The 25,440-nt window shown below is 37.3% G+C and overlaps 1 protein-coding gene across 7 annotated transcripts in view; it reads right to left on the bottom strand.

Moving 5' to 3' along the window:
- Window positions 1–25,440, bottom strand: part of RDX (radixin) — a 101,219-nt gene that overhangs the window by 5,544 nt on the left and 70,235 nt on the right. For 6 of the 7 annotated variants that reach the window (XM_037026666.2, XM_037026667.2, XM_073239272.1 and 3 more), the window contains one exon: window positions 24,992–25,152. In XM_037026666.2, the coding sequence (XP_036882561.1) occupies window positions 24,992–25,152 (161 nt within the window). Of the gene's footprint in view, window positions 1–22,631; window positions 25,153–25,440 lie in introns of those variants that run through there. The other variant, XM_073239273.1, reaches the window with a different exon arrangement.

The following is a 25,440-nucleotide window of genomic DNA, read 5'->3' as shown; positions in this document are numbered from 1 at the left end:
TTACATTAGGAATCAAGAAAATGAAAATGAAAGCACAGTAAGATACCATTTTAATCTTATCAAATTGGCAGAAATTTAAGAATCTAATATCAAATGTGGTAAAGATACAGATATATCCTTAACTTGGAAAACAATTTGGTGGTGATATAGTAAATCTGAAGAGGTGCATACTCTGTAACTGAAAAACTCCCCTCCCTGAGTTTAGCCATAGAGATACCGTTGCTCACATTCACTGAGACATGTATGAGAATATTTATGGCTACATTGTTTGTAAAATGAAAATTACTGGAAACAATCCAAATGTCCATCATCAGAAGAATGAATAACTTATAAATGCATTATAAAACAAATACACTCACAGCGGTGAGAATGAATGAACCCCTGCTATAGTCACCAAAGTGGATGTGTGTGTGTGCATGGGATGAAACTACATAAAGTTTATATGCATGTAAAATTAGACATTATACTGCTGTGGATATAGAGAGTAAAAATCAAATAAAGGGATGATGTTACAGAGGAGGAATAGAGAATGCCAAAGTTTCTGGCAATGTACTATTTTAAAAACTGATACCTGAGTATCTGTTTTATATATAAAATATATACAGTGTTTAATAATACATACCATATAAAATAGTAATGTATATATTCACCTATTTACATTTCTCCAAGGCAAATTTCTTTCCCTCACACTGTTGTAAAACAGTCACTTTTTTAAGTGTTTGAAACAGTCAGGAATTGATGGAGGAAAAATACTACAATAGATGAGAAAGTTACAAATTTGGTTCCAAGTATGTTTGGTCTTTAAACCATTAGATTTTGAAGGTCTCAAATAAACTTTCTAGGTAGAAAAGTCAGTAGTTACTGAATAAAAGAAGCAACTGTTATTCCCACCATATGGGGCACCCAACCTCTAATAAATCAGGGATTCTCAAAGTGTAGCTCCGGAACAGCATCAGCCTCACCTGTTAGAAACTCACGTTCTTGGGCCGCACACACTTAGTGACTCAGACTCAGGGATGGGCCCCGCTAGCTACATCGTAACGAACTCTCCAGCTGACTCTGATGCATGCTAGTTTGACAAACACTGCTGAAAGTTTTCAGATGTGTAAGGAAACCCCTTCATTACAACAAAGTAAAACCCCTCTGTGATCAAATCAAAATGGGAGACAGCCAAGAAAGCCAGAGCAACTGGCCTTTGGAAGAACAAGACTTTTAAAAATCCTTTAATTCAGGGGTCAGCTAACTATGATTCAAGCGATGAATCCAACTTCACACCTGTTTTTGTAGAGACCATGAGTTTTTAAAATAGTTTTTAATCAAAAGAATATTTTGTAACACATAAAAATTAAATAAGATTCAGATTTCAGTGTCCATAAATAGAGTTTTATTGGAAGGTAACCATGCTAATTTACACATGCCTATGGCCACTTCTGTACCTACAGCAGAGGTGTGCAGCTGTGACAGACTGTTTGGCCTTTGAGGCCAAAAATATTTAAAACCTGGACCTTTACTGAAGAAGTTTAACAACTTCTACTTTAATTCAATAATTAGAATTTACCACTCTAAAAACAAAATATAGGCAATCACAGTGATTTTTCTCTTAAAAACACAATTCTCATCTTAATTCAAAGGCAAAAACCTATAGTTTGAAGAATCACAAGAGAAGTTAAGTCAGATCTATTTTTATCTACTAAGTAAATCAAGTAACTCTCATAGAGCATCTGGAAAATGTTCTGAATTATGCTTTCTTCAAATATTATAGTGAATGAGAGAACTGACTGGTGAATTTTAATGAAATACTCTATCACGTCTAGTTCTGAAAACAAATCCAGCAATCTCCTCACAAAGGCTCTTCCGCAGGTGGTTCCTTCAGCCTGTGCATCTGTCTCCTGTGCTGCGCATTGACCCCACCTCTCAGGCCTCTCCTCAGCCACCTGCTTTCCCGTTTCTGGGGTGAAACTACGCAGGCAAGAGCCTCCTCCCTTTGATCCTCAACCTACTCAAGTTTTTCAGACCTAGTTCTGTTCATATCACTGAAGACCTGTTCACAGAGTTCTCATGAAATACGTTATTTGGCATCAATTGGTTGGCTGAAAAGTGTATTTCTATACATATCCCTCTTGAGTTTCATTTTACTCTAGGTTTCTAAGATCCCTTGAACACTGATGGAATCTTCTTTACATTTCAAGGGCTTTAATGCTCAGTAAAGTATGCTTTTTCAATCCACCCAGAGCAAATCATGTACTTCAACGTTAATCTTTAAGCGCCATTCACTCTGTCTTCAAGGCGAGGGCACTAAGCCTCTGGTAGGCTGGCGTTCCCAGCCCGCACGGACTAGCTGGGTGAGGCTGGTCTTCAGTTCGGTGGGCTAATACTCTGCATTCAACTTAATTTTTAAAACATTCTAGAGGAGCGGAGCCAGGATGGCGGCGTGAGTAGAGCAGAGGAACTCTCCTCCCAAAACCACATAGAATTATGAAAATATAACAAAGACAACTTCCTAAAATAGAGACCAGAGGACACAGGACAACATCTAGACCACATCCACACCTGCAAGAACCCAGCGCCTCACGAAGGGGGTAAGATACAAGCCCCGGCCCGGTGGGACCCAAGCGCCCCTCCCGCCGGCTCCCAGCAGGTGGAAAGAAACCAGAACGGTTTTTTTCTTTTTTTTTTTTTGGTGAGTGCTTTTTGGAAGCCTTAAAGGGACAGGGACCCCACTACTAGGGAAACAGGGCAGCAAGACCGGTGAGCGGGTGCCTGAAACCGGCGCCTCAGGACAAAGAAAATCGCGCATTTTTCCCTTTTTTATTGGCGAGTGCTTTGTGGAAGCCTTAAAGGGACAGGGACCCCAAAATTAGGGAAACAGGGCAAGACCGGTGAGCAGGTGCCTGAGACCGGTGCCTGAGGACAAAGAAAATCGCACATTTTTCCCTTTTTTGGCGAGTGCTTTTTGGAAGCTTTAAGGGGACAGGGACCCCAATACTATGGAAACAGGGGAGCAAGACCGGTGAACGGGTGCCTGAGACTGGCGCCTGAGGACAAACAATATCGCGCGTTTCTCCCTTTTTTTTTTCTTTTGGCAAGTGCTTTTTGGAAGCCTTAAAGGGACAGGGACCCCAATACTAGGGAAACAAGGCAGCAAGACGGGTGAGCAGGTGCCTGAGACCAGCGCCTGAGGACAAAGAAAATCACGTGTTTTTTCCTTTATTTATTTTTTTTCCTCTTTCGTTGTTGCTGTTGTTGTTTTGGTTTGGAGAGTGCTTTTTGGAAGTCTTAAAGGGGCAGGAAAGGACACTTAGCCCAGAGGCAGGGAATCTGGGGATCTCTGGGCACTCTAACCCCCTGGGCAACAGGGAGCACAGAGGCCCCTTATGGAGATAAACAGTCTCCCGGCCGCTCCCCCTCAAACGGGGCTCCACCATTTTGGAGGAGCAGCCCCAGCCAGGTCACACCCACTGCAACAGCGGATATAAACTCCATAGCAACTGGGCAGGTAGCAGAAGCCCTGTCTATGCACAGCTGCCAAGCATAAGCCACTAGAGGTTGCTATTCTCCCAGGAGAGGAAGGCCACAAACCAACAAGAAGGAAAGCTCTTCCAGCTGGCACTCGTACCAGCTCTGCAAACTATCACTATCACCGTGAAAAGGCAAAACTACAGGCAGACAAAGATCACAGAGACAACACCTCAGAAGGAGACAGACCTAACCAGTCCTCCTGAAAAAGAATTCAAAATAAAAATCATGAACATGCGGACAGAGACACAGAGAAAAATGTAAGAGCAATGGGATGAGATGCAGAGAAAAATGCAAGAGCAATGGGATGAAGTCCAGAGAGAGATCACAGATATCAGGAAGGAGATCACAGAAGTGAAACAATCCCTGGAAGGATTTATAAGCAGAATGGATAAGATGCAAGAGGCCATTGAAGGAATAGAAACCAGAGAACAGGAACGTATAGAAGCTGACATAGAGAGAGATAAAAGGATCTCCAGGAACGAAACAACACTAAGAGAACTATGTGACCAATACAAAAGGAATAATATTCGTATTATAGGGGTACCAGAAGAAGAAGAAAGAGGAAAAGGGATAGAAAGTCTCTTTGAAGAAATAATTGCTGAAAACTTCCCCAAACTGGGGGAGGAAATAATCGAACAGACCACGGAAATACACAGAACCCCCAACAGAAAGGTTGCAAGGAGGACAACACCAAGACACATAATAATTAAAATTGCAACGATCAAGGACAAGGAAAGAGTTTTAAAGGCAGCTAGAGAGAAAAAGGTCACCTATAAAGGAAAACCCATCAGGCTAACATCAGACTTCTTGACAGAAACCCTACAGGCCAGAAGAGAATGGCATGATATCTTTAATGCAATGGAACAGAAGGGCCTTGAACCAAGGATACTGTATCCAGCACGACTATCATTTAAATATGATGGCAGGATTAAACAATTCCCAGACATGCAAAAGCTGAGGGAATTTGCTTCCCACAAACCAACTCTACAGGGCATCTTACGGGGACTGCTCTAGATGGGAGCACTCCTAAAAAGAGCACTGAACAAAATATACAACATATGAAGAATGGAGGAGGAGGAATAAGAAGGGAGAGAAGAAAAGAACCTCCAGACAGTGTATATAACAGCTCAATAAGCGAGCTAAATTAGGTGGTAAGATACTAAAGAAGCTAACCTTGAACCTTTGGTAACCACAAATCTAAAGCCTGCAATGGCAATAAGTACGTATCTCTCAATAGTCACCCTAAATGTAAATGGACTTAATGCACCAATCAAAAGACACAGAGTAATAGAATGGATAAAAAAGCAAGACCCATCTATATGCTGCTTACAAGAAACTCACCTCAAACCCAAAGACAAGCATCAAAGATGGAAAAACATATTTCAGGCAAACAACAGTGAGAAGAAAGCAGGGGTTGCAGTACTAATATCAGACAAAATAGACTTCAAAACAAAAAAAGTAACAAGAGATAAAGAACGACACTACATAATGATAAAGGGCTCAGTCCAACAAGAGGATATAACCATTCTAAATATGTATGCACCCAACACAGGAGCAACAGCATTTGTGAAACAAATACTAACAGAACTAAAGAGGAAAATAGACTGCAATGCATTCATCTTAGGAGACTTCAACACACCACTCACCCCAAAGGATAGATCCACGGGGCAGAAAATAAGTGAGGACACACAGGCATTGAAAAACACACTAGAACAGATGGACCTAACAGACATCTATAGAACTCTACATCCAAAAGCAACAGGATATACATTCTTCTCAAGAGCACATGGAACATTCTCCAGAATAGACCATATACTAGCTCACAAAAAGAGCCTCCATAAATTCCAAAATATTGAAATTCTACCAACCAATTTTTCAGACCACAAAGGTATAAAACTAGAAATAAATTCTACAAAGAAAACAAAAAGGCTCACAAACACATGGAGGCTTAACAACATGCTTCTAAATAATCAATGGATCAATGAACAAATCAAAATAGAGATCAAGGAATATATAGAAACAAATGACAACAACAACACTAAGCCCCAACTTCTGTGGGATGCAGCAAAAGCAGTCTTAAGAGGAAAGTATATAGTGATCCAGGCACACCTGAAGAAGGAAGAACAATCCAAAATGAATAGTCTAACATCACAACTATCAAAACTGGAAAAAGAAGAACAAATGAGGCCTAAAGTCAGCAGAAGGAGGGACATAATAAAGATCAGAGAAGAAATAAACAAAATTGAGAAGAATAAAACAATAGCAAAAATCAATGAAACCAAGAGCTGGTTCTTTGAGAAAATAAACAAAATAGATAACCCTCTAGCCAAACTTATTAAGAGAAAAATAGAATCAACACACATCAACAGAATCAGAAACGAGAACGGAATATACATGACAGACTTCACAGAAATACAAAGAATTATTAAAGACTACTATGAAAACCTATATGCCAACAAGCTGGAAAACCTAGAAGAAATGGACAACTTCCTAGAAAAATACAACCTCCCAAGACTGACGAAGGAAAAAACACAAAAGTTAAACAAACCAATTAGGAGCAAAGAAATTGAAACGGTAATCAAAAAACTACCCAAGAACAAAACCCCGGGGCCAGACGGATTTACCTCAGAATTTTATCAGACACACAGAGAAGACATAATACCCATTCTCCTTAAAGTGTTCCAAAAAATAGAAGAGGAGGGAATACTCCCAAACTCATTCTATGAAGCCAACATCACCCTAATACCAAAACCAGGCAAAGACCCCACCAAAAAGAAAATTACACACCAATATCCCTGATGAATATAGATGCAAAAATACTCAATAAAATATTAGGAAACAGAATTCAAAAATACATCAAAAGGATCATACACCATGACCAAGTGGGATTCATCCCAGGGATGCAAGGATGGTACAACATTCGAAAATCCATCAACATAATCCACCACATCAACAAAAAGAAAGACAAAAACCACATGATCATCTCCATAGATGCTGAAAAAGCATTTGACAAAATTCAACATCCATTCATGATAAAAACTCTCAGCAAAATGGGAATAGAGGGCAAGTACCTCAACATAATAAAGGCCATATATGATAAACCCACAGCCAGCATTATACTGAACAGCGAGAAGCTGAAAGCATTTTCTCTGAGATCGGGAACCAGACAGGGATGCCCACTCTCCCCACTGTTATTTAACATAGTACTGGAGGTCCTAGCCACAGCAATCAGACAAAACAAAGAAATACAAGGAATCCACATTGGTAAAGAAGAAGTTAAACTGTCACTATTTGCAGATGACATGATACTGTACATAAAAAACCCTAAAGACTCCACTCCAAAACTACTAGAACTGATATCAGAATACAGCAAAGTTGCAGGATACAAAATTAACACACAGAAATCTGTAGCTTACCCATACACTAACAATTGAACCAATAGAAAGAGAAATCAGGAAAACAATTCCATTCACCATTGCATCAAAAAGAATAAAATACCTAGGAATAAACCTAACCAAAGAAGTGAAAGACTTATACTCTGAAAACTACAAGTCACTCTTAAGAGAAATTAAAGATGACACTAACAAATGGAAACTCATCCCCTGCTCATGGCTAGGAAGAATTAATATCGTCAAAAAGGCCATCCTGCCTAAAGCAATATACAGATTTGATGCAATCCCTATCAAATTACCAGCAACATTCTTCAATGAATTGGAACAAATAATTCAAAAATTCATATGGAAACACCAAAGACCCCGAATAGCCAAAGCAATACTGAAAATGAAGAATAAAGTGGGGGGGGATCTCACTCCCCAACTTCAAGCTCTACTACAAAGCCATAGGAATCAAGACAATTTGGTACTGGCACAAGAACAGAGCCACAGACCAGTGGAACAGATTAGAGACTCCAGAAATTAACCCAAATATATATGGTCAATTAATATTTGATAAAGGAGCCATGGACATACAATGGCAAAATGACAGTCTCTTCAACAGATGGTGCTGGCAAAACTGGACAGCTACATGTAGGAGAATGAAACTGTACCTTTGTCTAACCCCATATACAAAGGTAAACTCAAAATGGATCAAAGACCTGAATGTAAGTCATGAAACCATTAAACTCTTGGAAAAAAACATAGGCAAAAACCTCTTAGACATAAACATGAGCGACCTCTTCTTGAACATATCTCCCCGGACAAGGAAAACAACAGCAAAAATGAGCAAGTGGGACTACATTAAGCTGAAAAGTTTCTGTACAGCGAAAGACACCATCAATAGAACAAAAAGGAACCCTACAGTATGGGAGAATGTATTTGAAAATGACAGATCCGATAAAGGCTTGACATCCAGAATATATAAAGAGCTCACACGCCTCAACAAACAAAAAACAAATAACCCAATTAAAAAATGGGCAGAGGAACTGAACAGTTCTCTAAAAAAGAAATACAGATGGCCAACAGCCACATGAAAAGATGCTCCACATCGCTAATTATCAGAGAAATGCAAATTAAAACTACAATGAGGTATCACCTCACACCAGTAAGGATAGCTGCCATCCAAAAGACAAACAACAACAAATGTTGGCGAGGCTGTGGAGAAAGGGGAACCCTCCTACACTGCTGGTGGGAATGTAAACTAGTTCAACCATTGTGGAAAGCAGTATGGAGGTTTATCAAAATGCTCAAAGCAGACCTACCATTTGACCCAGGAATTCCACTCCTAGGAATTTACCCTAAGAACGCAGCAATCAAGTTTGAGAAAGACAGATGCACCCCTATGTTTATTGCAGCACTATTTACAATAGCCAAGAATTGGAAGCAACCTAAATGTCCATCGGTAGATGAATGGATAAAGAAGATGTGGTACATATACACAATGGAATACTACTCAGCCATAAGAAGAGGAAAAATCCTACCATTTGCAGCAACATGGATGGAGCTGGAGAGTATTATGCTCAGTGAAATAAGACAAGCGGAGAAAGAGAAATACCAAATGATTTCACTCATCTGAGGAGTATAAGAACAAAGGAAAAACTGAAGGAACAAAACAGCAGCAGAATTACAGAACCCAAAAATGGACTAACAGGTACCAAAGGGAAAGGAACTGAGGAGGATGGGTGGGTAGGGAGGGATAAAGGGGGGGGGGAAGAAGGGGGGTACTAAGATTAGCATGCATGGCGGGGAGGGAGAAAGGGGAGGGAGGGCTGTACAACAGAGAGGACAAGTAGTGATTCTACATTTTGCTATGCTGATGGACAGTGACCGTAATGTGGTTTTTAGGGGGGACCTAATATAGGAGAGAGCATAGTAAACATAGTATTACTTCATGTAAGTGTAGATTAAATATTTTTTTAAAAAATCAGTTTCTGTGTGCTGACCTCCAATGAGTTCTACACAGTGGTATACAGGGCATGTCAAAGTGTGGGCAAAGGGTCTGTTTGTTTCTATGCAGAAGATCAAGGCCTAGCTTGGTCACCCAGAAAATGAACTAAGATACGATATGAGGAGGAGCTTCCGGCATCAGCACTCTGTGGAGGACTCGTGCCGGGGGATGATCATCAAAAAGCCTCCACAGGGATCCGGGCGATGCTGCGGTTGTGGCTGCGTCCACCCCACCGTTTCCTGGACTTGCCATTGGAATGAGGAGGGAGATGTCTAGGCTGGCATGTGCATACAGTGGGACAACGAATTTGACCGGATCTATACTGTTGGAATTCAGTCAGGAGTTGGGGGGGGTGCAAGTTGTAGTGCTCCAAAATCTTACGACTATAGACTATCTACGGTTAAAAGAATATATGGGATGCGAACAGATCTCAGAAATGGGTTGCTTTGTCTGACTTCTCTCAGACTGTTCAAGTACAGTTGGACAATATCCATCATATCATAGACTAATTTTCACAAATGCCTAGGGTGCCTAACTGGTTTTCTTGGCTTCACTGGAGATGGCTGGCAATTATAGATTTGCTTTATGTCACCGTATTCCTATTATGTTAATATGTGTGCGCAAGTTAGTAGTTTAAAACCTATACATACTTAAGGTACTCTACAAGAAGATATGTCAAAGAAATAATCAATCCTCCCACGTTTTCTTCCATCTGCTACCTCTATAGCTTTTCTTCTTCCTTCCTAATTACAACCCTTAAGTAGAATTCGTGCCTCATATCGAATTTACCAAGTATCATAATTCCTCCAGGTGGTAAAGATACCTCGAGACAAGTGCTGGGCATAGGAGCCACAGGGCATAAATCTGCAAAGAAGTAAAAAGCTAACCTTTTCAAACAATATGGCTTCTCTCTCACTTACCAACTTTACATTTCCCTGTATGGCCCCGGAAGATGACTGGTTAGCCAGAGACCGGCAAGATTCCTCATGGGAGGAACAACCTAAGACAGGCACAGTCGCAGGGGGGCCATCAGGTGAGAATTTGGGGAACAACAGTGGTGAAGCTTAGAACCTCACCCCCACCCTCTTTTGAGAGAAAGCTTCTGCATTTGTGGATGTTTTATTGCCCTTGTCTAGCTAGGATTAGCACATAGTCTACAGGCACACACCTGATCATCTAGAATTGCTCTCTTACAACACTAAACTATGTTTTCTACCTTTATCTTGCATCTACCTACCACTTCAGCAGTTTATTAAAAATAAAAAAATAATAATAATAAAGGGAGAAATGTGGGATCCACATATAAATCAAGTATAAAAATCAAACAAATATTCATGTTTGACCTGATTGTTCATAGTTCATAATGCGTGATCAAAACCGAAAATTTCTGTGATGAATGCCCTTGTACTGTTCACCATGTAAGAACTTATTCACTATGTAAGAATTCGTTCACCATGTAAGAACTTGTTCATTATGCTTCAGAAGATTGGAGAGTGAAGAGAACTAGGCTTGAGATGGATTAATGACTGTGCATTGAGCATTGACCCTATACAGAATTTTATTGTTGTTAACAACCATTTGATCAATAAATATGAGAGATGCCCTCTCAAAAAAAAATAAATAAAAATAAAACATTCTTCTTTGGCCTCTAAATTAGTGGATACTCTCATTTTGAATTATGCAGACAGGGAAATCCTCCAAAGGTCCCTGTCGTATAAATGTATCTCAGTTGAAAAGGTAGTTAGTGTTTTATAGCCAAAGGAATATGGGCTTCCAAAGAAAACCAAAACCCAAATACACTCTGCCACTATGGTTGCCTTTGGGCAGGTTACTGAACTGCAAAATGGAGTAATGCATCAACCTTCAAGGACACTGGCAGCATTTAGGACACCATTGTGTTGATTAGGAAAAGGTCCCGTCCCCCTGGGAGGTGCAGCCCTGTGTCGCCTGGGGTACATGCTTGAGACCACACGGCCTTTGTACTTCTGCCCCTTCACTTCCGTTAGCTCCACGGGATCTGGCTTTCCCACTTCCTCTCACACATGCCCTCCTGTAGGCTCTGGATACACTGCCCACTTTGTTCCTTCGAACAATTCAAACCTTTTCTTGCCTCAAAGTCTTTGCATATGCTATGCCCTCTACCTGGAATGCTTTAATGAAAAAGCGTTTTGTTTAAATTGGTGTCCAGTGTGCCACTTCTGGCAAGTGGATTGTCTTGCCAACATTTTCTAGAATTTTTGCAGTAACTGACATGTAAAATTTTGTAATTGACATCACATAAAAATAACATTTCAACTTAAATATCTAAAGCATTATTCTTTGAATGTGTTTTTAAAAACCCAGGATGTATAGCAACACGGCCTACTCCATCTGAAGAACCACTGCCTCATTAGACAGGGCATGAGACTCCCTACCATACAGTCCCCACAAGGCTTCGTACACTCTGATCCCCTTGGCATTTGCATTTATCATCTTGATTTAAATAAGAGGAGGAGCTAGGCTTCTCTTCTTTCATGTAAGTTGCCACCTCCTCACAGAGACTTTTTATGGCCTTCCTACCCCCATATTCTCCACAAGGATTACTCCTACCAAAAGTTTCTTAGCCATCTCTAGAATATACACAAACTCCATTTTGACTGAACCTTCAGTCTCCAGAATTAGCCCAGGTTGTAAGCTGACTTTCCTAACCCATACCCAGAGAAGTCCTTCCACTACTTAGCACTCCCCCTCAACTCTGACGCCGGCTTTTGTCCCAGATTCCACCTGCCTCTGCTCACATGCAGATGCTCCTGGTTCCAGCACCGAAGTTGCTCCTAAGCTATACTTTTTCCTGGAACCCCTGCACAAGCTGGCATTGAGACCACCACTGGACATCCATGCAGATGTTCCCTCAGCCCTAAGAGAAAGCTGAGGGAAACTGGTACTTGTTCCTGAGGTAATTGACAATTACAATATTATCTACATTGTCTCAAGATGTTAGCAAGAGGTTTTTCCTCCCCACACACCTTTGTTTTCTTTTGTTTCATTGTCACACTGTTTCTTCACTTTTCTACTTCCTCCTCAAGACTATGAATGCTTGTAAAAATTATCTAAGAATCCTCAGGACCTAACTTTAGGCACTTAATACATGTTTAATGAATGAATGAAACTATTTGAATGGGTTAAATCATCAAGTGCCACATGGAGCATCCCTAGAAGGTAAACACAGGAACAGATTTTCATTTCCTAGGTATAATCTTACAAGCCTGAGTGTGGGTAGGGCTCACTCCAGTGTCTGCTTCAGACATCTGGGGTTGACAAAGGACACCCCCAGATAGTTTTCCTTGTTCTATGCATAAGTTTGTGGGACACACTTTCCGGAAGAAAGTGTACAGTTAAGCTAGGTGAAAAACTATTCTAATTCCAAGGAAATTGCTCTTTACAACAATTTTCTGGTTGCAAAAACCAGTGTATACATTAGATATTTTAAGACTGCTTTTTCATGACACTGGGAGTCACACATGCTATTCAACTGTGTCCTGTAGGGTTTGTAGTTCCCTCTCCTGAATGCACTCCTCTTGCTTTGACTTAAATGTTGGTGCTCACCACAAGTTTCTGTATTAAACCATTTCCCTCCTTACACTTCTCCATTGGGGAATTTCACTTGACATTCCATCAGCATTCCAAACTTAAACTGTCCAAAAAGAAAGGTCACAGGCACATCTGCACCTGCTTCCATCATGATTTGTAGTTGTATGGCACCACTTTCTGAATCTCACACTTTATACTTTTCAATACAGACAGTTCTACTATACTTAATGTCTTTTTGTACCTTGATGTATTTGAATATATAGTTCTTTCTCTCTGGATAGCCTTCCTGTCTTTCTTTCCTGACTAAGAGTAACTCATTTTTTATAGAGTTGGCTTAGGGATCATTTCCTTCAGGAAGCCATCCCTGGAATCCTCCTGCAAGATTAGGTGCCTTCCTTCTGAGCTCCCAGATTTTATCTAGCCCATTTATTTAACAAATAATTTGTGCTAGGCTCTATTTATCAAAATAATTTGCTCTAAGCACTGACATCACATTATACAAACAGTAAAATCTCTGTCTTCAAGGACCTTACATTTCAGCCAGAGCAGACAATAAACAGCACAAATACAGACAGTCCCTAACTTAAGACGGTTTGACTCAATGATTCTTTTTTACTTGATGGTGGGAAAGCTATATGCATTCGGTAGAAACTGGGCTTTAAATTTTAAATTTCTCCTGGGCTAGTGATAACATGGTTTGAGTCTCTCATGATGCTGGGCAGGGGTTGTGAGCCACAGCTACCAGCCAGCCACATGGTCATAAGGGTGAACCACCAGTACCCTTAACTATTCTGTTCCCATACAACCCATGTAAGACAAGGAAGATTTGTAGGTAACATATGTATAGGATGTTAGCTGTTATGCGCTATAGAGGATAATAATGAAGAGAATGGGTAGACAATACTGGGGAAGGTGCAATTTTAAATAGGGTGGTAAGGGAAGTCCACACTGAGGTGACACTTAAGCAAAATCCTGGAAGTGGCAAGGAAGTGAATCAAATATATCTGGGGAAAGAAGGCTTCCCAGGTGAGGTAACAGGAGCACGGGATAGTTCAAAGAATAACAAGAAAGCCACACAGTGAGAGAAGAGGAAATCAGCAGATGAGACCCAAGAGCGGCAGGGGACCAGACGGTGCTGGTTTCTGAATGGCCACTGCGGACAGGGCTTCTGCCCTGAGACAGGAAACCTCTGAAGGATTTTAAGCAGAAGTGACAGGATCAGACTTACCTTTGAAGGATGCTGTCTTAAAAGACTGTAGAGCAAGAAAGGAAGCAAGGAAACCTGTCAGAAGGCTCCAGCGATAATCCAAGCAATCCTGGTGTGTGTGGAACAGGTGGATAGCTAGGGTCAGATTCTGGATATCTTATATATTTTGAACGTTGGGCCAACAGGTTTGTGGCCAGATTGGTAGTGAGTTATGAGAAAAAATACTATATACAAGCCAAGGTTTTGCCCTGACTCACTGAAAAAATGGACTTGCCATTCAGTGAGAAGAGGAAGGCTAAGAGGTACAGGGGCCATCTTGAGTTTGGTTTGGAGTGAGTCTGAGAGAGGAAATGTCCAGCAGATAGTTAGATACATACATCTGAAATTCAAGGGGGGGATTCTGGCTGGGGACTTAAGAGCTTTTATCATCCAGATGGTATTTAAAGCAGTAATGCTGGGTAAGGCCACCAAGAGAGACAAGTGCTGGCAGACACTCCGATATTAAGAGGTTGAGAAAGGAACCTTATTCAACATACACAAACACACATAAATTACTTATTTTATCTACTGGGAATAAAGTATAAATTAATGCTCAGGTGTACCGCTCAGGACAGACCATGTCACTTTATCTTCACATAATTAGCACAGGTCCTGGCATGCACTTAATAAAAACATATGCTGAGCAATACCTTTTAAGAGAATTACAAGTAAAATCCTTAAAATGCAAAAAAGACACTGAAAATGGAAACCAAAGGAGGTGGTTATGAATACTGACAGAAGAACAAAAATATTGAGAAACAAAATGACAGAAGTCAATTAACATCTTTAATTCGCCATGCTGTAAACAAGTATTCTGTGTATATTGTTAAAGTCAATGCTCAAGAGATCAACAGTGTTACTCCCCCATTTAACAGAAGAGACAACAGGCTCCAAATGGCCCAGTGGCTTCCCAAGGTCACATAGCTACTAAGTGACCAGGCCTTTCAAACCCAGATGTGACCCACACAGTTATCTGTCCGTTATCTGCTTCACATCAACTCCAAACACTCTCTGAATGCCTGTCAGGCTGGCTATGCATTCACTGTGCTTTCAACTGACAGAACTTGGATCTAAACATCTTCTATAGGAAACAAAACATGTGCTGCTGAAGCAGCAGGAGTCTGGGGAAGGATCCCTGCATCTCTAGACTGGGGGGAACCACAGGCACAGTGTCTGTGATTCGAGGACCGGCAGTTTCGGAGCCCATCCAGAAAAACTATGCAGAAATAGGTGGCAGGGATGGGGACTCAGCAGCACTGGGCCCAGGAGAACGAGGGGAAGATGCTGACCATTACAGACTTCTGAGTTTATCTGGATATCAGCCTAGAAATTAGTGTGAATCTCAGGGAAAAGAGGGAGAGAGGGCGACCACAACCACTAAGATCAATGTTTCCTCTATCTGATTAATATGAAAAATTAGCATTTTTAAAACAAAATTAGCCTGTAAACCCTAAAAATAGTTGTGGCCCAAGAAAATCACTTAAGAACTAGGCCAAAGTTTATAGGCACAAAAGCAGTATTTGATCTAAAAAGGAAGTTCTTGAACATTTTAACTTCAGCAAGATCACATTAATGATACACTGAATTAAAAGACTATGAATATACTGTTAACTTAGAAGTTGTTAGGTTCAAAAAACACTTAAGCTCCTTAAAAATAAAAAGGAAACACAGAACCAAATTTCTTAGAAAAAGTTCTGCCTCTGTTGTTTGGCGTCATGGAAAAGTGCCTTATTAATGTTTTGCAATGATCTGAGCTTGTCACTTAACAAAGTAGGCAAATGAAAACTAAGCACTGAGAAAATGGTGGCAATAAAAGCAAGTTAAAAACCAAAAAGTTACCAAAATACATTTTAAAAATCCTACCCTACTGATATGTTTTAAAAATAACTATTTCCAATTATAGAATTTGAAGAAATCAGAGTTTTCATTATTGGCATCTTTCTCACTTGGGCACTCAAAAGTGAAACATTAAGATTATAGTTGTGTCACCTTTTAAGTAAACCTGATCTACAGAAATCTAATTTATGAAAAGAAGTATCCACTTTTCTAATAAAGGTGCTTTAACAGGCACATAATACTATGTACATTTTTTAAATGTAAAAAGTACACTATATCATTTAAGTAAAAAATAATTTCCTGTATTTTTTAAGAATCCCTGAAATATAGAAGATGTTAAATAAACTTACCTCATTCACTGGACTATAACAGAATTTCTTAAAGAGGATAAAACACAAGCAACGTTTATACAAGAATACATGACAGTACTATTTATAATAGCAAAGGACTGGTAAAAACATAAATGTTCTTTAGTGAAGGAGCAGCCATACAATTAAATTCCATGGTATCTTTGTATTAATTACTGGTTTCCAAAATACCCCATCCAGAGAAAAAAGTACAAAACCATGGAGAATGCTGTAACTTATGCAAACAAAAGTACATAATACATGTGTGTTTGTACATGTATAGGTGATCTCCAGGAGGAGACACAAATGGAAAACTATAGTTACCTCTGGGAAAAACTGGAAGACTACTGAACAGAAGAGTATTTTTAACTGTATCTATTGAATGTTGTTTTGTTGTCATGAATCACTTACTTTAAAAATAAATGATTTAACCAAGTTTTTTAAAATGGATCTTTAGCCATAAGGTAGCTAAGCATGACCTAAAGCACCTCTGGCATTTGGCAACTTCAACACAAAGCATAATACGGGAAACCAATGAAAAATACATTACTTCTTAAAATATTTGTCACTTAGTATCTACTTTTCTAGTTTTTAAAAGCTAAGTACAGCTGAAAATTGTTTTTTTCTTTAAAGGAGGAAACTTGGCAGAAAAAATCTCCAAAGAAAAAAATCACTTAAAAAAATCCTTAAATATTGCAGTGTCTGATGCTTTGCTATGATACAGCTATTGCTATATAAACTTACAAAAATCAACACAGACAATTCAGCAGTGTTTGAGAAGGAAATCTACCTGTATAGCTTGAGGTAATGGAATCCTGATATTTACTTAAAGCAGAAAAATAATTTGTAGTAAAAAATGGTTAGCATGCTGGCAAGTTAAATACAGCAGTTAACAAAAAAGTCTTTAAGAAAACTTCAATATTACATCTCAATATTAGCTATTCTAATATAAACCATTATTAGTAGTTGCTTATATTCAATAGACCTTTCAATAGACCCTATTATATGAAAATCAGACACATTAATATTTGATACTAAAGAATATGCAATTTCTTAGCAGCAGAGTGAACCAAGTTAACAAATCTATTAGCTAGCCTACCTAGTCATGAATTTTTAATTTCTGATACTCCCCAGCTGTTAATTTCACAATGAAGAAAACATTTCCCAGCCTTATTAGTCAATACCATGCTTTTTTGTTTTGCTAATTAGCACCTATTAAGTGACCTCTCATTTCTCTAGCTCCTGCACATTGTATCTCAATTTTTCTTCTGGTATTCACTCCTTTACTTTCAGTATCTTAATTCGAGTTCACTTTTAACTCCTGTTTGACTATAACTTCCATGACAAAGTCACAGAGTCTTAATCTATTTCCCATAACTCTAGAAGTGCTTTGCATAAAACAGCAATTGGTCTGTGAGTCACTTTAATAATGACTGTATGAATACATAAGTAAATTGAAAACCTTTTTAATTTCTAACATCTGAGACCTAAAGCACAATGGCTCCAAGAGGTAGTACAAAACATTTTCTTACCTGTAGACATCATACCAGTAACCTAGAAGACACACTTGCTTCCAGCCTCCCTAATGCTTGAGAACATTCCAAAAATATTAATGTGTGTAATTTCCTCTAAAGATGCAAAACTAGGGTTTCAATGGATATATTTTCTATACATTTTGATATAAAGTCTTTGATACAGTCTGTATCACCCAAACTCACTATAAACATACTTAAAACCTCAAGCTTATACTGGAATGTATGGTGGCCCAGCACATTAAATTATACTATAAACTACACAGATAATTAGGTTTGGGGTTCTAATTCCAGGTTTTATACTGTTTGGTACTCTACTTATTATAAAATACATGTGTTTTCTCAGGTTATTTTAAGAATACATATAAACTACTGAAGAACAGTGGTTTTATTTGGCACCTACCAACAAAAGTATTTTTCAGACTTATGACCAACTCCTTATAAAAGATGTTTATATTTCTTTGGAAAAAAATAATAGTTTCATCAACATATTAAAGGTTCTAAGAAACTAAAATGAGCTACCATCAAATAATACATTTGTAAATATTAATGAAATAATTAAACAGTAAACAGACCATTGAACTATGATTTCCCTTTGCACACACTGAAAAATTTTACACTTTTTGAAAGGAAGTACTTTTAACACTCAGATATTTAAAAAATGAAATGTTCTACATTTAATTTACCTATCAGTGATAAGCAATTATATTTTAAAGTTAGTGAGGAGGAAAGCCATCCACTTGTAACTCAGGCTACCAAAAGACTGTATTTACCTATATTCAGAAATATTATGGCCTAAAATTTAGAAGTATTTTGTATGAGGAATTAACTGTGGAAAACAAGGGAATAAACCTAACACATCACTGGAAATAAGCAGATAAATCACACCTCCAGGAAAAGTTACATTGATGAAACATAATCAAATATGATTCTCAACTTTGAAGAGCCTACAGAAATTACCATAGTAGTTGTTCAAAGCTGTTATAGCCAGTGAATAATTGTTATGTGTGTGTATAATCTTTGATAATCTTCACTGAGTTGAGTTCTGATGACTATAACTCCATTAATGATCTGAAAGAACTATTTTTCGAATCTCTTAAAACCTGTTTTTAAAAATGCTTCAAGTTTATTCAAGTCATTACATTATTAGGATCATCTGGAAGCAAAAAGAATACTGATACAACTATTGTAAACACACTTTGTAGTAATACTATGAACGAATATTAATAATTCAAAGTACATGAATATTAACCCTTGGTCAGGCATTAGTTTTTAGGAAGATAGCACATTTGGAATGTGTCTACATCTGATTTTAAAGAAATGCTCTGAAACAGTCTAATTCAGAATTAAGAAATTGCTTATAAAAACTAGAATACAAGACAGTGGTAAGACCTGGAATTAGAACACAGAATCCAATTCATTTATTCTTGGATGTCTTCAACTTCTAGTTTTTTTTGTGACACTCAAGAAGCCATCCCAGAAAGAGCATGGATAAAAGAATAAAAATGGAGGTCCAATTGGAAAATAAGCAAAAGAAAATACACTGCTACACATGTCAAACATAAGAACAAATTACATTATTATACTTCCTTCTAAGAACGTAGTAATGTAATTCTTTCCCATGACCACAGCCTTTCTTCAGGCTAATTACAGTATATGTCATTCTTCTAAGCTTTTTTTATGCTCTGCACTTTCTAGTACACCTTCACAGCAGCAAAAATTATCCTTTGGAGCTGTTTAGTTGTTCCCTTAGTAACTACATTCCCCCAAACACCAGATGTCTTAAAGTCAAATTGAACAACCTCAGCATAGGATTTAAGGCTCCATAAATTCTTGGCCCAACGCACTTTAGCTTTCCCATCCAAAGTCAGTGCACAGTGAATCTCACCTGCTATTCTAGTTCTCTCTCTCTAAACTCTATCCACTGTACATATCTCTTCTGCTTGGCCTCTTTGTCATAATACCTTCTTCATCAAAAATTATTTTTTATCTTTAAAAACCATGCAGACTAACAGCATAGACAAAAAATAAACTGGACTTCATCAAATCAAATACTTATGCATCAAAGGACACTATCAATAGAGTGAAAAGGAAACCCACAGAATGGAAGAGAATATTTGCAACTCATATCTGATAAGGGATTAATATTCAGAACATATAAAGAACTCCTACAACTCAACAGCAAAAAACTCAATTAAAAATGGATAAAACAAGCACTTCTGCAAAAGAAGACAACATCATAGAGAAATCCAGCACAGTGATGTGCAAATCAAAACCACAATGAAATATCACTTCAACCATTAGGATGGCTATTACTAAAACATATATAATTGTTAGTAAGGAAGTGGAGAAACTGGAAGCCTTACGCAATGCTGGTGGGAATGTAAAATGGTGCAGCTGCTGCATAAAATATTGTGGTATTTCCTCAAAATATTTAAACACTGAATCATATGATTCAGCAATTTCATTTTTAGCTATGTACCCAGAAGAACTGAAAGCAGGGACTTGATGGGTATTTGTGTATCAATGCACCAGCAACATTGCCCACAATGCTCAAAATGTGCAAACAGTGCAAATGTCCATTGACTGATGAATTGATAAACAAAATGTGGTATATACATAGCTTTAAAAAATAATAAAATTCTGATACATGCTATAATACAGATGAACCATTAAAACATTATGCTCAGAGAAATAAGTCACACACAAAAGGATAAATACTATTATGAGTCCACTTATATGAAGTACCTAGAATAGTCAAATTCAGATGGACAAAAAGTAGGATAATGGTTACCAGGGAGTAGGAAGAGAGAGGAATGGGGAGTTAGAGTGTTTAACAAGTACTGAGGTTCTGTTTGGGAAGATGAAACAGTCCTGGAGCTGTATAATAGTGATAGCTGTCCAACAATGTGAAACATAGTGATGTCACTGTATATCTGAAAATGGTTAAAATGATAAATTTTATGTTAACACACACAAAAATGATTCAACTGAAAACTCCTAACTCCATTAAACTTCTCAATACTTAATACAGTTATTACTAATTACTATCTATACTTGACTGGTTTGATAGTAGGGTAAAAAATGCATCTTCCTATTAAGTTAGAAAAACTTTTAAAATTGGGCTTTAAAAAGGAGATCTTTAAATACTGACCACTGTTTAAAATTTGACCTATGAAATTAATTTATCAGAGAACAAGCATACTTGAGAAATTATACTGAGCATTCTTATTCTCTATTAGTCACTAATTTTCCTCTATTAATCTTCTGTATGTTGTAGTTTCTTCCTTCATCACACAAGTATATTTTTTACCCAAAATAGCTACAATTTTAAAATAAACAATTATATAAATGGAGTAATGGCATACAGGGTTCAAATGCTAGACCTAAATGACAGACTTTTCAGCATAAACCAAAGGGAAAGGAGGGAGGAGGCGCTGCCTTAGAGAGCTAAGACATTCATGCATTTCTAAGTCTAAAACAGAAGATAAAACATTTTAATTTATCTTGCAAAAAAATTAGAAGGGTATCATATATTATAGAACAGTAAAAAAAGAATTTCACATAACAAATCCATTTTATCAAAAGGAACTTTTCCAAGGATGGTCACATGAATCCCAACAATCCTGACCGCAGACCAGCACTGCAAGGATGATGGACATCTGGTCATACAGATGTAGTAAGGATGAACTAAAATCAGTTTAATTTTTTAGGAGCAAACTAAATGACATGCATAAACATCAAAATGAATCTAAATTGTTTAAATGATCATTAAATAAAAGTAAACAAAGTAATAATAACAATAGATTAAATTACATGGATGGAAGCAAGAGATTTGATACAGGCATGGAGCAATCTGGGCAAATAACATGAATTAACAAAATGGTGCTGTCATCTTAGAAGAAATCCAGTATTGTAACAGGTTAATGCAAATGATTTAACAACTAAGATAAATTGGTATTTGAAGTTCCACATTTTAAGATAGGCCAAAACAGAGTCATAGTCATTCTAATCTTGCTTCTGTATCCTAGAATATAGCAAGTACATAATAAAAATGTATTGGCTGAATTTGAGGTCACTAAGTAGGAACCTGAAACCACTGAGCAGGTAGGAACTCCAGAGCCAAACAAAGGCCTGAGTTTAAAAGATGTGTCATAGGGTAATTATCTCAGTCATGATACTTAACCTTCAAATTCTGTGAGAAATAATGGGTTTGTCAACTCCTAACGCAGTATATGTAACCTGAAATCAGAAAACTCTTGCCTCGCAGAGTTTAAGCAAAGTTAAAATATTGAGGCAACAGAGAAAGGAGTTATGGTCTTTCCAGAGGGAAAATGGCAGCTCTTAAAATCTTGAAAGATAAACATATTAAGAAGTAGTTCCACTAGGAAAAAAATGAAATTACTTTAATTGGATTATGTAACTAAAAAAGTCAAGGATGAAAATATGATAAGCTTTGGTATATGAAACACAATTACAAGCCAATTTTTCCTCGCTATCAGTGCAAAATATGAGTCAGACTGCCTTGACATTTTACGCACTTATCAAATATCTGCAGTATCCACTGCTTTTTAAATTTACTGGAATATTGTCATTCTACGTGATAAACCACACTAGAATACTGATGGATTGGCTTCTAGCTAAAAAAGAAGTGCAGAATATGAAAATGCTAAGTTTCTCTTCATTTTAGAAGAGGACCCTGTCTACTAGTGTAACTCCATATTTAAGTGTTTTCCCTTACTCTTATTAAAAATACCTAAGCTTTGGTTTACTAATCAGTTCAGTAAATTAATGGTAAAGGCAGTAAATTTCCTTACACTTCAGTTTAAGCTTTAGATTTAAAAAAGACTAGCATCTTTTAGCATCTAAATAGCAAGATTAACCATGACAATGAAACTGTATCTTCCTTAAGAAAAAAAAATTATAAACAGTACACAATAAAATCAATAGCTGGAAGTCTTAAATGATTTTCCATAATCAGGAGTCAATTTAATTTTTCCACAGAATTAATAATCACTAGTACTTCCAAACCAAAAGAGGTATAATTTGGGAGAAATAATAAATCTATGAGGATTTTGAAATTTTCCTTATTCATTTCCCATTTTTAAGAGGTGATGATTCATGGGTCTAAATTATATTAATTTTCAGGAAATATACAAAAAAATCCATGTTAAATAACAACAGTGGACCTTGAAGGCATGAGCTTTTGTCACTTTATTGTTAACCAATGTTACCAAAATTATAATTTAATTGTACAACACAAAATTATGCTATTGGTAAATCCTATTAGAAATTACCAAATACTCAGTAATATATTTTTACATTGCTATATGAACATGTGCTCTCAACTGCTAATAATTAAAGTTATAATTGGTTTAATCACCATGAAAACCCATATTGCAAATAGCTGTTCCTGTTTAGAAAAATTCACACAGCTTTAAAAATGGATTAAATCCATTTTAATCCTAATCTACAGATGGATTATAAACAGCAAATATAACTGGTAAATTTTCAACACTGATATCAAACTGATGTAGCAATGGTAGTGCAATAATTCAAAATGAAGAAAATGAGTAAAAATCCAATGGAAGTCAATTTCCACCTATTATGGCAACTGCTTCAGTGCTTTGGAGAAGTGAACATTTATGCTTTAAGCAAGAATAGTGGGGGTTCACCATCTATCCCTCTCATGTGCTGCCAGTAGAAACATTCTCTTCCATAGTATTTTGAAACATGTGCACAACCACCATACAACAGCCACTTCAAGGTTAACCAGTTATCTTTTGTCCCACAAAGTCCAAAAAAATATATTAAATGCAACCTTTCTTCCTCATATGTCTGCCCAGATTAATCCTTTTAAAGTCAGCAAAATCAAAAAAGCACAAGAGATACTTTCAGACACAATTTGAATCTACTGTGCATGAAAAATGTTTAACAAAATGGCAATTTTAATAGGTAAATGTAAATTTGAGTGCATAATACCAAATGGAAAGTAGCTGAACCACACAGAGAAAAAAAGGCTTTATCTCCAAATCTAGATGCTTTACAATAAAGAAAATGTTAGAACATGTGAATATTAGAACATCTTTCAAACTGGAAAGATTTCTTCGTAAGACATAACTGAATTTAATATGACCTAGAATTATAATTTCTAAAATAGGATTAACAAACCAAATTTAACTATTTTTAGTTATAGACTGAAAAAATAAGCATAATGATTTAGAAACCAAATCTGCTAAAATGATAATGTAGCAATTATATCAAGAAATGAAGGTACAGCTGTTCTTCATATCCTCTAAGGGCAACATCCTCTCTCTCTCACACACACATACACACATGCGGACACACCCTCCAGGAAGAGAGTGTACAAGGGAGAGCTTACAATTTTAATGCAAGTCAGAGTCCCAAAGTTCAGCTCAACGAAAAGGCAGTTAAAAATTTAGCACTCTAAGATACCCTGAAGGAGAAGGAAAGCTCCACTGTATTCCTTCATGATTGAAAGTACCACTGCATATTTAAAATGTATAGCTTACACACTCCATTGTGTTTGGTCAATGAGACATTGCAGGTGTAGTAGTGAGGTAGTATTACTGCCCCTTTTTGGGACTGATGTTTTTCATGATACCCTTCCAGAAATGTCAGGGATATTTTTTTAGTGATTATATCAATTACCAACAAATGTGTATTTTCTTTTTATTAAACAACTGTTTGTCTAAATCTATGAAAGAACAGAACTTCCTAAATCTTTCGGAGACAACTGTTATTTGCAGGTAGTATTTCATCAATAAACTCTACTAGGGAACTACTACCTGCTGTCTATACCTTTGTGAATCTGCAGGCAAAGAAAAATCAAAGGATGACAGGACATGAAACACCAATCAATTCAGCTGTCAAAGATGACTGTAATTAAGCAAGCAGATATCAAATATCCAATAATATAATTAAATTGGGATTAAAAAAAATTAACCACTGGCTGCACACTACACAGTTCAATATTCTAATCCTTTTCATGATTCATAGCCATCTTCTATACAATTATCAAGGACTGTCCATCCTGTCACCTCTCATTTTAAACACTGCCAATGATCTGGTAGAATTATGATTATGGCATGGCAAGTATATCAGAAGGGCACACTGAGAAAATATGAATATGAGAGAATGTGGAAATATATGCAGATAAAATATGCAAGGGTAAACAAGAGTCACCACCACCCTTCAAAATGTACCGAGTGCTTAAATCACATATATATTTGTCAGACATAATAATTAACACTAATTATTAATCATCAACAGAAAAAAAAATGGAAAATGAAATTGTGAAAGGAGGTGATGGAGCACTGTTCTCCATTCCCTGGCCCAAAAGAAAATGAAAATCAAGCATGATATGACACTGCCTTAATGCTGAAGAACTCCCCTTAAATGTCTTTCAGCCCCCACAGTCAAACTGGTGTAAGTGCTTTGGCAAGGTGGGATGCATTCCATCACATCTGCAAAGGCCTGCTTTTCTCTGTTGGTGGTTCAGCTTAGGAAGAACATGTATGCAAAGTAACAGCTCTCACATTGCTTCAAACTCATCAATACGTTGCTTTGTATTGCCTTGTCGGATCTGCCGCAGAGTCTTGTACTTATCACGGCCTGCTTTAACATTCTCAGCATGAAGAACGTCATTTTGTGTTTTCTTGCTTTCATCTCTGGCTTGGGCTAATTCTGAACTTAATGCCTATATTTAAAAATAGAAAGTAGGACTGTATCTTTTCTTAGATTTAAAAAATTTATGAAAAATTGTTAAAGACAAAAATTAACATGTTACAAATCTGATTTTTTAGTTCATTAACATTTCCATTGTGAAATCTCTTTCTTTAAAGTGTGTGTTTTACTTTTAGTATTGGTGAAGGTAGTATTCAAAAGGAATACCCATAGCCTTTCATTTCTACACTCATGAACCATGATGATTTTGTGCATTATTCTAAACTTAACTTTTTCATACAATACTTGAAATGACTCACAA

Source organism: Manis javanica, chromosome 6 (genome assembly GCF_040802235.1).
Source record: "Manis javanica isolate MJ-LG chromosome 6, MJ_LKY, whole genome shotgun sequence".
NCBI classification, from domain to species: Eukaryota; Metazoa; Chordata; class Mammalia; order Pholidota; family Manidae; genus Manis; species Manis javanica.
Note: the sequence above shows the minus strand (reverse complement) of the source record. Positions and strands in the feature narration are given on the sequence as shown.